This window comes from Pestalotiopsis fici, assembly GCF_000516985.1.
Source record: "Pestalotiopsis fici W106-1 unplaced genomic scaffold PFICI_Scf_5, whole genome shotgun sequence".
Lineage (NCBI taxonomy): Eukaryota > Fungi > Ascomycota > Sordariomycetes > Amphisphaeriales > Sporocadaceae > Pestalotiopsis > Pestalotiopsis fici.
In genome coordinates, this window is record NW_006917095.1 from 869,449 (window position 1) to 881,349 (window position 11,901).

General features: G+C 47.7%; 4 protein-coding genes across 4 annotated transcripts; 2 read left to right on the forward strand and 2 right to left on the reverse strand.

The window, feature by feature from the left end:
• Positions 1-425: 425 nt before the first annotated feature.
• PFICI_07579 (uncharacterized protein) lies at positions 426-2,358 on the reverse strand (the record flags this gene model as incomplete). The annotated part of the gene is made up of 8 exons (XM_007836160.1): positions 426-621; positions 690-755; positions 855-1,004; positions 1,056-1,455; positions 1,516-1,686; positions 1,754-1,892; positions 1,957-2,155; positions 2,240-2,358. 8 exons carry the CDS (start codon positions 2,356-2,358, stop codon positions 426-428), a joined length of 1,440 nt encoding a protein of 479 aa, XP_007834351.1.
• An 888-nt stretch (positions 2,359-3,246) lies between these two features.
• PFICI_07580 (uncharacterized protein) lies at positions 3,247-4,987 on the reverse strand (the record flags this gene model as incomplete). The annotated part of the gene is made up of 3 exons (XM_007836161.1): positions 3,247-4,253; positions 4,307-4,372; positions 4,432-4,987. The coding sequence occupies 3 exons, from the start codon at positions 4,985-4,987 to the stop codon at positions 3,247-3,249; spliced, it is 1,629 nt and encodes a 542-aa protein (XP_007834352.1).
• A 378-nt stretch (positions 4,988-5,365) lies between these two features.
• On the forward strand, positions 5,366-7,449 carry PFICI_07581 (uncharacterized protein; the record flags this gene model as incomplete). Its single annotated transcript, XM_007836162.1, has 10 exons — positions 5,366-5,469; positions 5,527-5,678; positions 5,726-5,839; positions 5,906-5,987; positions 6,049-6,158; positions 6,216-6,472; positions 6,551-6,622; positions 6,693-7,020; positions 7,084-7,221; positions 7,313-7,449. 10 exons carry the CDS (start codon positions 5,366-5,368, stop codon positions 7,447-7,449), a joined length of 1,494 nt encoding a protein of 497 aa, XP_007834353.1.
• Positions 7,450-7,954: 505 nt separating this feature from the next.
• On the forward strand, positions 7,955-11,620 carry PFICI_07582 (uncharacterized protein; the record flags this gene model as incomplete). Its single annotated transcript, XM_007836163.1, has 7 exons — positions 7,955-8,339; positions 8,396-8,598; positions 8,697-9,091; positions 9,151-9,771; positions 9,841-10,232; positions 10,717-11,511; positions 11,565-11,620. The coding sequence occupies 7 exons, from the start codon at positions 7,955-7,957 to the stop codon at positions 11,618-11,620; spliced, it is 2,847 nt and encodes a 948-aa protein (XP_007834354.1).
• Positions 11,621-11,901: the final 281 nt, after the last annotated feature.

Here is an 11,901-nt window from a genome sequence, read left to right on the forward strand (position 1 = left end):
TTTTTCTTTTTCTCTTTTTCTCTTTTTCTCTTTTTCTCTTTTTCTCTTTTCTCTTTTTCTCTTTTTAATAAATAATTCGTTAATTCACTTATTAACGCATAAGTAATTTATATAAAGCGAATAATAGTCTTTATTATTAATTAAGGTGTTGCTTCCTTTCGGAGTATGAATTGGTTTGTTAGGGGCGTTGATTGTGTGATGTATTGACGTGATATATATTGCCTGTCTCTAAGTTTTGACGAGTTGCAGGCTTATTTGGGTGACCGCGGTCAATTCCTAAGAGCCCTCTGTATGCCTATCTGGACGCTATGGCACTGATCAGTGTGCTACAGGACACTCTGGTACCCTTGGTGTAAGGGACCCATCATCCACCACCTGACAATAATTAAACGAAAGTTCGAATTAGTGGAACTCGCAGGTTGCCTTTATAGCTGTGTGATTACTGTTTTCAGTGATCTTGCTTCTTTGCGATGCCAAAGTCCCAACGCTGCTACCAGCACCCAACAAAGCCCAGCGAGCGCCGTAAGCACTGTTGCCCCACGTTTGTAAAATGGTGCATCATCTGCCCGGAAGACTTGACCAGCAGGAATGCCAGCAAGATTAGAAGCCATAATGATGAATCTGGAGAGCCGCAGATGAGTCAGCGGGAAGCCATCCGGATACATGTTGTCATGGGCTGCACAACTTACGCCGACGACACACTTCGGTCTTGTATGCTCGAGTAACTATTAGCCATCCATCCAACATTCAATGCACTGCTGACCATTAGTACTTGTAAAGCATAATCTGAGCTTCCTCATGAAGTCATAGTTTTCATAGGCTATAACCGAAAGTTAAATGCCCTGAGAACTTACTGGACGGCTGAATATGGTATACCTGCCACGATTAGAGACGCGTATTTGGACCACTTGGAATAAACATCGAGGTTTCGAAGAACTGCGTAAGATATCACATTACAAGACGCGGCAAAGAGTATAAAGGGTCCTGTGTGGTCAGTCCGGTCGCTAAGCTGTGTTAGTGAGGATAAAGTAAAACGCTTTTTCAGGTCAACTCACGCAAAGTACGCCAATGTGAAATTGAAGAAAATTGCTGTGTACGACGACACAGAATAAAGAGCATTTGCCTGTGTAGCTTCAAATCCGGCCGACTTCAAGATTTTGGGACTGTATGTGCTAAGGCTATGAACCGCACAAACCGAAGTCATGGTGATTAGGACATGCATCCACTTCTTTGGTGTTCTAAGGAACGCCAAGATATCCCGAGCACCAACATGGGCTCTCTCGCCATGGATCTTGCTGGGGTCATCAAGAAGCACACGATTCTTCAATACGTACTGTTCCTTTTCAGTAAAGTAGCTCCATCTACCGAAACTGATCAGGGGCTTTCCGTTATCGGGAGATGGAGGTAAGAATAGAACAAAGACCAGGCCGATGAATATCGTGATGCAACCGTCAACTGATATTGGGGTTAGGAAGACCAACCACGAGCACTTGTACTAGGCAGTAAATCACATACCGATAAATAGCCACCGCCACCCAGGCAATCCGAGGTGACCATCGAGCTTGAGTAAACCTGCACCCAGCAGCGACGAAGTTGCCGTGGCAAAATTCTGACCGATGTAAAAGGTTATCACCCGAACGCGACTCTCATTCTTTTTATACCAGCCTCCCATAAAATACAGGCAGCCTGTAAGTTATTTCTAATCAGCAAAAGCACTGGCATTCATCATGAAAACAAAATGGTATCCACTAACCTGGGATAAATCCAGCTTCCATGCAGCCCAGAAGCATCCTGGTGGCTAGATACGATCCATATGAATTGATAAAACCCTGGAAGGTTGCTACCAGACCCCAGGCGATGATCTGACAAGACAGCCAAAGACGGGGCCCGACCTAGCCAAAGTAGTATTAGATATCAGGCGCTCGGATTGTGCAGGCAAGCACCAGGGGGACACACCCGCAACAGTAGAATGTTCGAGGGTATCTCCAGGAGGAAAATGCCCAAAGATAGCAACTGATTTCCGATATTGATCTCGTTTGTTGTGATCCCAAGATCCTGAGTGATGCTTGATGTGAGCGCTGTTCCGATATTCGCGCGATCGATTTGCAAGGCAAAGAAGCCGAGAATCATTAGAGGCATGAGGTAAATATCGACTCTACAATCATCAGAGTACAATAACATTAGTAATTTTTTGATTCAGCGAGAGCGGGAGAGATTCTTAGCTTGAGAAATGACGCACTTCCATCTCGCATTATTCTCTTCCTTGATGCTCCAGTCGGCGCTGATAATGACGCCGCGTTCCGGTGCATCAAGTTCCATCTCGGAACTGCGCCTGAAAACCTTGGATTCATGGGACATTTTCTCAAGTTAGCACAGAAATGGCAGGAATATCTGTGGCGAGTATCACACATGTCTGTCATCAAGGAAGGTTCAATATTATACTCGAATACGTCCAACCAAGATAGTGACGACTCTACCCAGCTGATACTGGGTTGTAACAAGATGCGTGCTGCGGAAGGCGTTCATGGACTATCCGATATATCAACTTTGCGTTTGATACGACGACTATCCGCAATTACTAGATAGACTTGTAATCGCGTGCTCGATAACGAGACTTATCCGCACTGCCAAGACTCAAACGGCTGGAATACCCACTAATGTGCGGAAGTGGATGTCGGGTTATCGACCAGGTATTATACCAACAGAAGCCTAGTGGGCACGTAATCTTGTCTCTTTCTGGTCTTGGGTGAAGACACGACGGAGTCGCACGCATCATCAGCGGATGCATCATCGGTCATGAATGTATCCTCAGACTCTTTCTCCATGCTTCATGGCACATCTAAGCAGTGCATCTGATTGGTGATTTGTACAGCCTAGCTGAAACATGATGACATGTCCGCCCATAACCATTCATGCGTGTTTTCTACCCATAATAGAGACAATTCCATACTGCCACAGCATGCGCTCCATGTGCTAAATAGATTATTATTTTTGTTGATTACTTTGTGCCGCTGTTGGCGCTCAAAATGTCTTCCTTGACAGCCTGTGATGAGACGGTCGAGTATGGTGCCTGCGATGGCATATTTTGAGGAGTTACTTCTTGCTTCGCCGAGAGGAGCCCATGGCCTGTCCCTCAAATCGGGACGCACTACCAAAATTAACTCCAATGAAGTTCGTGGCCTCGTTCCAGATCGTTAGATACAACTCTGTTATCTAATATGAAGGATGTTGTCGTGATCAACCTATCTACTTGAGCTCGCCCAAGGCCAGAACACTTTGTACAGCCTCTTGAACGATATTGGCGTTACTCTTCTGTGGCCCGCCATGAACATTCGACGCTATTGTCTTTGTTGCGACAAGACGTCTGCCATCCAAATCATGAGCCACTGCATATATGCATGTTCCGCCAAAGTCCACTAGCATGTCCTGCGGCAGATCGAATGACGTCTCAAAGCTCACCCGCTGGCTCTTTCCGATGAATCGATCTGAGCGGGATTTTTTACCTGCCCGCGGGCTGCAAAACTTGGCGTAGAACTTCCAAGTGGCTGTTTCGGTGTCACCATTCCATGATACGTAGACCGATCCTCCATCAACCATAATGGCAGGTTCCTCGTGTGGCCGCCCAACCCACGGGAAACGGAACCCACGGTAGCTCTGCACGCCCTCGCCGATCTCGCCGGAATCCAGATTGGCGTGAAATATCGCCTCTCCGTCGCCCGCCCGATATTCCGTGACCGCTCCGCCTTGGCCCCAGTTGACAAAGTAGTTGCCATTGGGCAGAGTCTGGACGTTGCCTTGGGATGGTGCGAGTTTGTGATCCGGTGCGGATAGCGAAACCTCGAGAGAGGCTGTCCAGGTGGACGCGTCGAGGCGAATGACCTTGGCTCGAGACATGGAGTGCACAGTTTCGACTCCACCACCACGATGGCCGTTTGCACGAGCGGCATTATCGAATAAAGATACATACTCCACGCCGTCTTCAGCATCATAAAGATGCGAAACAAATCTGGCATCGTGCTGAAATCCAAAGAGTAAATCATTTGAAAATGCGAAGTTAGAATTATCGCCTCCCAGTTGCCAAATGATTTCTCCGGTTCCACCATGAATCTTATAGAGAGTTGAGGCGTGACGAGCGGATATCAAGTAATGACCATCGTCACCTTTGTCCACGCTGTTGATATGGAAGTAATCCCATGCGGAAGTTGAGTTCTGGCCATCACCAGCGTGACCTGAGCTCAGGCTCACTGCGCTGTCTATAAAGATGTCAAGTTTTTGTAAGCCAGATAGGACACAAGGAAAGGCTTACGAGAGGGGTCAACATGTTCCAGGCTACTCCATTCGAACAAAAGTTTGCCCGTGTCGAGGTCAAGTTCTGTAAAAATTCCATGTCAGCTCGTACTTATTGAAAGATATGTGTCGCCATGGCTTTACCTTGGAAGATACCGTCCACGATCCACTGTGATGCATCGCTGCCTCCATAAGCGGACAAGTCCATCTGGGTTGGCTGATATACCTCAATGAGGGCAGAACCTGACGAAAGTATGTTGAATTCGTGAATCGAGATGATTTTGTGATTACCACCATGTAGATCACGAACGTGTTCGTAATTCTGATTCAATATTGTGGGGTGACCAAAGCCGTGACCATGAACGGCATCCAGTGTCCCTTGAAAGGCAGAAATGACCGGTTCGCCTTTCCACACAGAGACCTGCATGTTACCAACCCAGCCGGAGAGGTAGCCCATGCTGGACCACACCAGGTCGCCATTGTTGCGAAAGATGTAACCAGCAGGTTGCTCAGGACCATCAAGACCGTTGCCCTTCTTGAAACCACTGTATGGGCAGATGAAGATGTAGCCATCATCAACGTCCTGTGTGGCCGGGGTTGTAATGTTGAGACGTGGGGGTGATAAATCAGGCCGAGACTTGTATTGGCCATCGGCCCTGATGACCCCAGCCCACAGGCTTAGAAGCAAGATGAGACGCATGATTTTCTTATTGACAGTGGTGATTAACATATGCGACAAGGCTTAAAAACGTGTGAAAGTATTGCATGACCCTACACTCAGAGATGAACAATAACCATCACCTTAAAAGAGCAGGGTCGGATGCAGCATGATCCGCGGCGTGCCGCCAAAAGTGTGCGGATAGCCGCATAGTCTCCACACCATGCGGCAAGTGAATCCGCATCTTGTGGAGGACATGATGATAACCGTTCCGCACTAGATACAAATGTTTGGAAACATCCATAACTTTCTATTTCAGTTGACATTTAATTTTCTTCTGGTCTATGTGGAACAGAAGTTCCTTTTCCTACTGCATGCTAGACTGAATCAATAGCCTACGCCGTGCCAGATCAGAGCAATATGGATTTCAAGAATCGTCGTCAACCTGGTGGCTCATTGACGGCGCACCTGCTGTACATCTGTGCTTTCATGGTGTCAGTGGGCATTAATTTTACACGTGTTCCGTAAGCCGCTGATGATTTCGCTGCTCAAAGAGCTTTACTAAATGGAGCTGGGAGTAGGATCATATACGCTTTTCGCCTCATGGCGTGTGATGAGTATTATCTTCATCATCCTACATACGATGGCGCTGGAGATAGGTGTGATGTCCACGAAATCGAGGCCACTGTAGCAAAGGCCGTCTCTATACTTGGGCTCACTGTCACAGTGAACGGTAATGAGACATGGTCCCTGAACTTGTCCCAAGCTGACATGCACTAGGAGTTTTTAATTTGCTCTTCGCTAACTGGAGCATGAAGAGTTTCGGGATCAAATCTGTCCTGATTCAACAACTGATTGGTCCCACCATCCGTCTCGCGATGCAACTGTATGGAGGTAAAGTCTTATTGTTCTTCCCCGACGTTCTTGTTTTCTCGCATCGGCTAATGCGGTTCATAACAGTTCACGTCGGTGGAGCTCGGGGTATTCTCCTCGTTCAGATATCGAATATTCTCGGTGTTGTGGGCGGCTCAACCGGTTATGTGTAAGTATATTCCTGATACAATGCTCGGATCAAAGCTCTTTATTACTGATAATGATCCAAGACTCATCTTGAATACATTTATATCTCGAGTTGTACCAGACTCTGAACAAACAGTAGCCTTCGGTCGTCTACAAGGATCTGTCATGATGGGGACTGCCATGGCGTATTTGCGTAATCATTTTCTTCACTAAACATGTACTGGTAATTGCTGATAAAATCTCCTGGCAGTGGGAGGAGTTGTTGCCGATGCGTTTGGTACGATGGCAGCTTTCGAGGTCGCCTGTGTTATTATGGCAGTATCTACTTTATTCAGCGCCCTCGCCCTCCCGAAGCTATCGCAACCAGAAACCTTGGAAAATACGTCAAGCAACATGATTTCGAAACTAGTTCTCCCATTCTTGTCTGTCTTCTCTCGAAAGATGCCCGGGAGTGATAAATATTGTTCTGCACGCCCGCTGCTTAGCTCGGGCGTATTCTTTGGTGTGGTGAGTAAAGCCTGTATTTGATTCAGGTACACGTATGAAGAAGTTCGACCACAGCTTACAATATTTGATTTCATATAGTTGGCCACGGGCTTCATACCAATCTTATTGCAAATGTATTCGACCAATGAGTTCGGATTTAGCTCAAGAGAGGTTAGTCAAATGAATGGAATCTATATATCCTTAACCGCAAAAGCCAAATCTAACCAATTACTGTTGAAAGAACGGCTACCTCATGGCACTGAATTTTGGAGTACGGAGCCTTTACCTCACACTGGCCTTGCCTTACATTATCAAGATAGGGCGGAAATGGTTGAGCAATCAAACGACACAAGCTGTTTCTGATGGCACAGCCAACAACACAGTCTCAACAGGGATTTCGGACAGTCGCCAACAGGAAGAACTTGCTCCTCTGTTGGGTCCAAAGCCGCCATCTCCTAAACGCCTGGAAACAACATTTGATCTCTGGTTCGTGACTTTGAGTTTTGCAATCGATGCGATTCTCACGGCGGCCACTGTATTTTCACGAGACACAGCACACTTGTACCTTGGTAAGGCGCTTAACTGCCCATTCTGCCCGTCAACAGGTCTCTAACTTTTGTGATTGCCCATAGCTGCTGTACTACTGCCTCTGGGTTCTGGATCCGCACCAGCTGCAAAAGGGGTCATGACCTCGCTTTGTAAACCCTGGGAGAGGGTAGATGCACTAAGTGGCATTGCGATGCTGGAAATGCTAGCAACTGTAGCGGCGAGTAAGTGTGGGAGGGAGAGAGGAAGAGAGAGAGCTGTGTTGTCAAGAAGATCCCACTTGTTAGCTGTGCGCGTCAACTAACAAATATCTAGTGGCTGTTTTTGGGTCGGTATTCTCGGCATTTGCAGTCGTGGGCAAATCTGGCATGGTATTTTTCATCAATGCTGGAGTAGCTCTTGGAGCAGCGCTTTTGACCGCAGCAGTAAGGCTACCCAAGCCTGCGCGCTAGCTACATTCCTACTACCTAGTAGACACCGAAGGTCAGGCCAAGCCAATCAGTTGGAAATTACATCGAGATAGGCAAGGAATTGGAGAAGCAGCATAAGTACGCAGTCGTCAAGATCGGAGGGGAAAAGAGTGTAGACAGTATTCGGAGATGTACCAGGTGTGCGACCCGCCGACTGTATTAGGTTAGATTTGCTAATGATCAAAAGCCCTCCGACAAGTATCAGGTTGAACCAATAGTACTGCGTTTCTTAGTGCCTGAATCCCGTAATCTCGGGGGGGATTCAGCAGTATACCATTAGGTTCGGCATCTTGTCCAGATTACTAGCACAAGAGATAAGCAAGAGTAGCTCTTGAGAGCGCTATTTGGTCACTCGCCGGCGACCGCAGGCCTAATCTGTGGTTCCACATTTGCTCCCAGGCGTCTCCTTATCTTGCACCAACCGCGCACAGCGAGTACAGCAGTCCATAAGTCAAACTACAAAGAAAGATCCGCAACTCGTTGGACCATGGCTCGATCAAAAGTGCGGCCAGAGTCCCGTCGACGCATTGAACAAGCTTGCGAGGTCTGCAAGAAGTCGAAACGAAGGTGCGATGGACGACGGCCCTACTGCTCAAGATGCATCCGCCAGCACAAGACCAAGAATTGCGACTACCGTGACCAGCTGCTCCCGCACGGCGGACCATCATCCGCGCCAGGCACCTCCAGCATCCGCAAAGCTGCGGATGTCAGTCCTGATGACGATTCCCTTAGCACAACGGCTCCATCAACAAGAACAACACGGCCCAGCCATGCACAAGCATCTTTGCTAAGCCCCTCGAACCAGTTGCCGAGCATTGCAACGCCATTGTCACAGCCCGAACATTTGCACAACAGCCCGGAAAGTAACAAATGTTGGTTCTTTTTATACTGGCATGACCGATGCATGGATACTCACATACATGTCCAGTTTATATTGGACCGTCTGGTCCGCTTTCTTTCCTACGCCTCTTGCGCGAGGCTCTTGCGCGACGCGATGGCAATTTCGAGCCTGATGTTGGCGGATTTGACGTGCTTTTTGAAGCTGAAGAACCCCACGGCTTTGGCGATGAATGGAAAGACCTACTCCTTTTCGACAAGCTGACCAAATTTACTGATCTCTTCTTTATTGCTGTAAGCAAATACACTCCCGCACACGCCGCCCACACACGCACTCACTTCATTATCGTCCGATACGTGCGTGATTGATTCAGCCACTGACCTTCGTCCAGACCACTGGCGTTCTCCATGTTATTTCCAGAGATGACCTCATAGAGAAGATTTCCCAGCTGTGTGACCAACAAGGCAACGACTTGTCACTGATATCGCCCATGGTAGCTCTGCCCATTGCCATTGGCGCCCAATCTCAAGTCCAGGACGAAACCAACCAGCGCTATGCCAAGGCCTTCTCTCGTGCAGCATATCGTGCAATCCGGTCTGAATGTTTGCTTATGCCCACTTTAAAGACAACACAGATGTCAGTTTTGATGGCCTTCTACCTGCTGACAGCTTACCGAAGGAATGCCGCGTATATGTACTTGGGAATTGCCGCCAGGGGTGCCCATACTCTTGGTCTTCACCATGTGTCATTCTACAACAGCGAACAGGCAACGACAGCAATGTCCTCGTAAGAAATTCTCCACCGCATATCGGTACAAGACCTGTTGCACTAAGAAGACATCTTAGACTGTCATTGTGGAAAAGTATTTGCGTTCTTGACGTGATGGTATCATCACTGTTGGGAAGGCCGCCTGCTGTCGCTTTGTTCCGCCAACTTCCACGAGAGATTGTTGTTAGAAGTGTACCTTGTTTCGACATGGGATACCTCGCTCTAGAAGCATCATTTCGATTAGCCAAGATTCTTCGGGAAATATTGGACCGTATATACATCCAAAGGGAAACATCTTTCGCCTTTGCTGAGCGGGTATTACAGGAGCTTACAGACTGGAGACTCTCACTACCTCCCCAGCTACGTGTGCCAATACCACAGGCTGGTGCCGTCCAGGGTGAAATACCAGATCAAGATCGTCAATCAGTCACAGCGAGTTTGAGGGTAGCACTTCTGTACTACCACGCCGTAATGCTCACGACGCGACCCTTTCTCGTAGCAAAGGTTGGAATGGCCTTGCGAGAATCATCGAAAAAGTCATTGTCAGACAGCCGATTGACAGAGCCCCATCCAGGGGATGAGTCAACCTCGCAAAATCATCTCTATACTGCATGCGTTGATTCCGCTACCTATATGAGTGAGACGATTCACAATGCCGCAAAGACAAACATACTCTTGCCAAACACATGTTTTATCAAGTAGGTCATCTTTTGTTGTTTTATTGGGACGGCATAACTGACGTGTACTGCAATTTTCCTACTGTAAAGAGTGTGGGCATTTGAAGCTGCACTGACTCTAGGCTTCTCGCTGTTTATCGAGCCGGAAAGAGCTTTCGAGACTATGCCAACATTTGAACTGGGCATTGGTTTCTTGCGTGGTGAATCTGCATGCAGCCCATATGCCAAGCAGTATTATGAGATTTTGAAAGATGTTACAAAAGCTATACGTTACCGGCACCATTGCTGTGCCCAACAACGTCGACGCGCAACCACATCATATGTCGATCGGGTGGTAGATTGCTCACCCGGAACAGAAGAACTGTTCGATTCATGGCAGGAATTAAGAAATGATGCTCCAGTTAATCAAGACATGTCGGAAATATGCGAAAATCTGGAGGATTTGATGGGAGATTGGAATGAGGAGTCTATGGCTTTGTTCGGTTTGTTTGCTTAGCTGAAGACACTCAAGTTTAGCGAGAATAGCATCTATCGGCTGTGGGTTTAAAGCGGCCGATTCGCACCAAACGCAATCCCTTAGATTTTTGCCAGCCCTATCGGAATACCAGCGTGTCAAATTGAGTACATCATAAACCCAATTCGAGCACTCGGTGTTGCTGGGTCACTATTCTTTCAGCAAGCGGGATAAATAGAAAGAATATTCATCTTCTAAACGTCATTCATAGTAGCCGGGCATATAGGAGCCCATACTTGTCAGAACTGTGACGACATGGGGGCGAAAGAAACCTGGGGCTTTGTGCGGGATACCACTTGGCCCAGAAGGGAGCAGCCCGCCTAGTCTTGGGTGCTCTGTTTTCGTAGACATCATACTTGAAACGCCACGCTGTCACTGACAGGAAACTCTCATACCAGTCAGACAAACTTTTGGCGGTCCAGATGATTGAAAAAAATGTGCTGAACCGGTAGCCCCCAACGCGGAGACTCCTTCTGGTATCGGCACGTCACAACACGAGAAATCTGATAAACACCAATCGGACAGCTCACAGACTAGCGCTCAAGATCCCACAACAGATAACGAGAGTTCTGTTGTTGCAGAATCCTCGACACCCTTCTGCCAGAATTCCGCAGCACACGGCACCAAACCCGTACAGGAGGTCTCCAACACGGAGGTTCCTCTCAAGCGCAAGAGGGTAGTCCTTCCGACCACGGTTACGGATCTGTTACCAACAGTCTCAGACTACAATCAAGAGCTCATTGTTCCTCCCAGCACAATACACCATCTCTACGCCACAATGACTCAAATCAAAGACTCTGAGGTGATTGCCCATCGTGTTCATGAACTGCTCCATTATTTTGGCAGGCATTTTTTGATTGGTCTCATCCGCCAACGAGCTAGAGCATTTGTTGCAGCCAATGGCCCTAGTGTGCCACAAGAGTCTGAACAAGCGAACGAAATGGTTCGGCTCATGCGCATTTACAACTACAACGAAAGTCCAATCACCAAGCTACTTGCTTTTCAGGCGGCACTCGCAATCTCAAGAAAGATTGGCGAGATGATTGAGAATTACGAGGCTGAGCCGGGCGCTGCTGGCAACCCCAACCACAAGGCAGTCGGCGACTGCTGTCGACGGTTTGCGATCCTGGAGAGTCAGGAACTCAACGTGTTGGCCAGCAACCAAATCAACACTGCGCCCGACGAAGCAAAGTGGAAGAGCGTGTACGAGTTGGGCAAGCGTCTGGAAATGTTTGTTGACATTTTTGGTGAGAATTGCATCTTTGTCTTTCCGTGGACAGATATTGAACTGGCATTCCAGCGGTCAATGGAAACGGCAAGTCATACTTTCCATCTCTTCAATCGTGGATTTACTAACTTGTCATCTAGACATTGAGGAGCAACGTCAAGATCTTGGCTCATCTGTTGGAGAAACGTCCACAGATTCAAGACTTTGTCACGAGCCTTGGCGACGGTCCTGGACAGAAGCTCCAAGACCTGCTAAAGGCAGATGGAGACCGCAAAAACCATCTGACATTGTTCGAGAATGACCTGGATGACTTTGCCTCGCAAGATATACAGGAAACCAGCGAGTTGCTTTTACAGACTAAATTAAACTAATAATAAATAATAAGAAAATAAAAAGAGAGAAAAAGAGA